Consider the following 4,140-nt stretch of genomic DNA (forward strand, 5'->3'; position numbering starts at 1 on the left):
CAAAATAAATGGTAGAAATAGGTCCAAATGTTTATACCATGGGTTATAAAAGGTCAATTAGATAGTATAAGTAAAAGGAAATAAAAAATTGTCCATTTTGGTAGCCTATCAAGACAGAATTAAGGGTGGGGGGGAGGCATTCTCAAACATCTCTCTGTTCCTTAAAATGAAGGTGACTTTTTTATATTCTAGATGTTCAATAAGAATAATGAGACAACAAATTGTTAATATTAGAAGAGATTTTAGGTATGATCTAGTCCAGCTCACATAAAGAAACTGAGTACAGGAAGATGCCACATACCAAATGGCAAACCCCACTTTAGAACATTATCTAAGTTATTCCAGCTCAGTGTTCTTCCAGGTTAAAAATCTAAAGATAAAAAATTAAAGCAAGGAATAAAAAAGTGTAACCAAAGAATAAATGGACATGCATTTAAAATGTGGTTTTTTAATTTTAAAAAAGACAAATTTGCCAGAAACTAGGATTTTATAGCTTAATCTTGTAAGATTGAAAACAGAATTTTCATTATCTAAGAATGCTACTTCATTTTGAATACTAATACGAATTAAAAGAAGCTATATAGTGAACTTCTTAAGAAAATGGAATGAGTAAGTGCAACTGACTGGGGAAAAAAGACACCCAAAGTCTTCTCTTAAAACTGCATTTCTAATTATTGTTCCAAAATGTTTGATTTTCCTCTATGTCACTCCCAGATTTCTGAAGAGGGAAATTGGTAATAATTGGCTTCAAGAACTTGAACTCATTTGTCCCTGAATCACTGGTCAGACACACTTCATACTGGTAACTCTGAGACAAGGTCCCAGTACCACTGACATCCCCCAAATAAGTTGGGAAAGGGACACTAGACGGAAGGTGATCATTTCTTCCACCCGTCTTTCTTTTCCACAGTCTTATGGTGATATAAAGGATAACAGAGACCAGAAATAGAAAAGACACTGAAACCAGAGAAATAATCAAATAAAGAGTGAGGGACTCAGTCTGGATTGGCTCCTTAGGTGCATCTGGGAATTGCATGTAGGGCTCAGAGAAGCCATCCACCAGGAGAACATTCAGTGTGGCTGCTGTGGACAGAGGAGGCTGCCCATTGTCCTTCACCAGAACCAGGAGCCTCTGCTTGATGGCATCTCTGTCACTGATGGCTCTTGCTGTTCTAACTTCCCCATTGTGAGCCCAAACAGTGAAGAGTCCTGGGTCTGTGGCCTTGAGAAGCTGGTAGGAAAGCCAGGAATTCTGTCCCCAGTCTCTATCCACAGCCACAACCTTAGTGACCAGGTAACCTGGCTCTGCAGCCCTGGGCACCAGGTCATTGCAGGGAGCTGTGCCATTCTGCAGGGGGTACAGCACAAAGGGAGAGTTGTCATTCATATCCTGGACCACAACCTCAACCAAAGCCTGGCTGCTCAGAGATGGGGAACCACCATCAGCTGCTATCACAGTGAACTGGAAAGCTTGAATGGTTTCATAATCCAGGGATCTCAGAGCATAGAGATGGCCATTGTCTGAGTTGATGGAGATGTAGGAGAAGAGGGGCAGGTCTCCATTCTCTGGGGGCAGGAGGGAGTAGGTGACTTTGGCATTGATTCCGGAGTCTCTATCCTTGGCACTGACACTGCCAATGTGGAGGGCAGGGCTGTTGTTCTCCTGGAGGTACACTTTGTAGGCTGTCTGAGTAAACACTGGAGGGTTATCATTGATGTCAGAGATCAGTATAGTGATATTGTGTTCGGTTTTGAGCCTTGGGGACCCCAAATCCATAACAGTAATAGTGATATTGTACTCAGCCCTTCTCTCTCTGTCCAGTGCTCCCTGTGTTACCAAAGTATAGTAGTTCTCAACAGAAGGTTTCAGGACAAAAGGAAGGTCGTCTTGGATGGAGCAAACCATCCTTCCATTTTCCCCGGAATCCAAATCTGAAACTCTGAAAACAGCGAGCACAGTCTCAGGTGAATTCTCTGGGATGGGGTTGGTAATAGAGGACATAGTCAATTTAGGCAGATTGTCATTCAGATCTATCACATGGATTAGGACTGTACATTTCCCAGAAAGACCTCCACCATCTGTAGCCTCAATATCAATTTCATAAAACTGAGTTGCTTCAAAATCCACTGTTTTTATTAATGAAATTTCACCTGAAGATCCATCTATCTTAAAAGTTTTGCGAATATCCTCGGAAGCATCAGAAAATGTGTAAAATATTTCTCCGTAATTTCCTGTATCTAAATCTACAGCATGTACCTCTACAACCAGGGAGCCTGGGGGACTATTTTCGGGAATCCTCACCTCATAATTCTGTTGCCCAAACTCAGGCGCATTATCATTTACATCCACTACGAGAGCTCGAATTTGGGCAGTCCCAGACCTGGGCGGGGACCCGCCATCCAAGGCTGTGAGAATTAATCGGATCTCGGGCAGTTCCTCTCGATCAAGAGCTTTGTTCAACACCAGCTCTGGGTACTTCCTGCCCTCACTGCGTGCCCGAATTTGAACTTGGAAATAGGGATTCGGGCTAATGGTGTAGTTTTGGAGATTGTTGATCCCAGCATCTAAATCCTGAGCACCGTCTAAACGGATTATTTTACCCGGAAGACTACTCTCTGGGATTTTCAGGAGCATCTCATCGTCCAGGAACACAGGCGAATGGTCATTTATGTCTTGCACTAGCAGCTCAGCCAGAAAAATTTGCAATGGGTTTTCTAATAAGATCTGGAAAGGCAATACGCAGGAATCGGTAGGCCCACACAATTCCTCCCGGTCCAGTTTCTCTTTTATAAGCAGATCCCAGGTTTTATGATTGAACTGCAAATACTGTCTGTCTCCTTCGAAAACGACCCGGGCGCCCCTATTGGATAGCTCCCCCATTTTTAGTCCCAGGGCCTCAACCACGTTGCCTACAAAAGAGCCGCTCTCCATTTCCTCTGCCACAGAAAACCTCCAGGGTTCCGAACCCGCCTTAGACATGCACAGCAAAACAAAGAAAAAGAGAACTTGCCTTTGTCTCTGAATTGCGTTCTCGCCGGTTTCCATGCTTATTCCTTTTAAAATATGCTTGGTTTCTCTCAATCCACACTCTGGACACTGGTAGTCTGTGGGTAAATAGCTCCTTTCAAGGGCCCTGTCTTCTACCAGCTCTTACTAACAAATCTTGCCTTCTCTGGCCTTTTCGTGCCAGTCTGAGTCACAGAGTAACGGAGAATGTAGTTATAGTACAAATCAGTTATTCGCCTTCTTATCCTGCAGCGCCACCACGCGTCCTGATTGAGAATTTTATTTTCTCAAAATCTGGTTTTCCATGGCACAGGGATTACGTGTTTAGTTTTCCAAGGGAGATGGAAAGGGCGTGTTATTTGATTTTTCTGTGGCACCATACATTGACATCACATATACTTATGAATTATAACATATAGTAATATATTATTAGTATTATATTAGTTCGGGACACCTGTGCTTTTACCAACATAGGAAGCTCAGTGAAAAAAATTTCAAAATTAGAAAAAATCATAATCAAGTAGAAAGTATAATTTAAGACTAATATAAAGAGATACATTTCCTCTGAGTTCTCTCAGAGTAAGGAGAGGCATGTCTTCTTTTCCCAGTTTTGGTCACATTGACATCGTAACTAGGAATGTCAAGAATCTTTTTTTTTAAACCTCATTGCAACAAATCAGAGGACAATGAGTAGGATTCTGAGGTGGTTCTGAATCCACAGACTTTTCAAATAATCACTTTATCTTTACCACACTTCCAAGGAATGTCTTTTGCAGTGTTACATGTAGTTTTAGTTGGCTGTAAGACTTAAGTGTGATCAAGCTACCAAAATTTCTTTTGTATTCCTAGGTTGCATGAGAGAACTAGTGCACTTTCCCTTTCTCTAATTACATATTTTCCAATAAGTTTTAGCTGTTAGAAACTATAACTAGAAAAGAGAAGAAGACTTTTGGTATGAAAATGGAGGGGGGAAATACATATCTTTAGATATCTGAAGGGTTGCCAAATAGAAAAGTGATCATACTTCTGTGTAGATTCCCGATATAGAACTAGTAGGACTATTGGTGGAACATATGAAAAGATTTTATTTTCTTTCAAATTGAAGAATTTTCAAATATTAAAAAAATTTAAAA

General features: G+C 41.1%; 1 protein-coding gene across 1 annotated transcript; it reads right to left on the reverse strand.

The window, feature by feature from the left end:
- Positions 1 to 667: 667 nt before the first annotated feature.
- On the reverse strand, positions 668 to 3,046 carry LOC123233848 (protocadherin beta-2-like). The gene has a single exon (XM_044659886.1). It carries the CDS (start codon positions 3,044 to 3,046, stop codon positions 668 to 670), a length of 2,379 nt encoding a protein of 792 aa, XP_044515821.1.
- Positions 3,047 to 4,140: the final 1,094 nt, after the last annotated feature.

The sequence above is a fragment of the Gracilinanus agilis genome, chromosome 2 (genome assembly GCF_016433145.1).
Source record: "Gracilinanus agilis isolate LMUSP501 chromosome 2, AgileGrace, whole genome shotgun sequence".
Lineage (NCBI taxonomy): Eukaryota > Metazoa > Chordata > Mammalia > Didelphimorphia > Didelphidae > Gracilinanus > Gracilinanus agilis.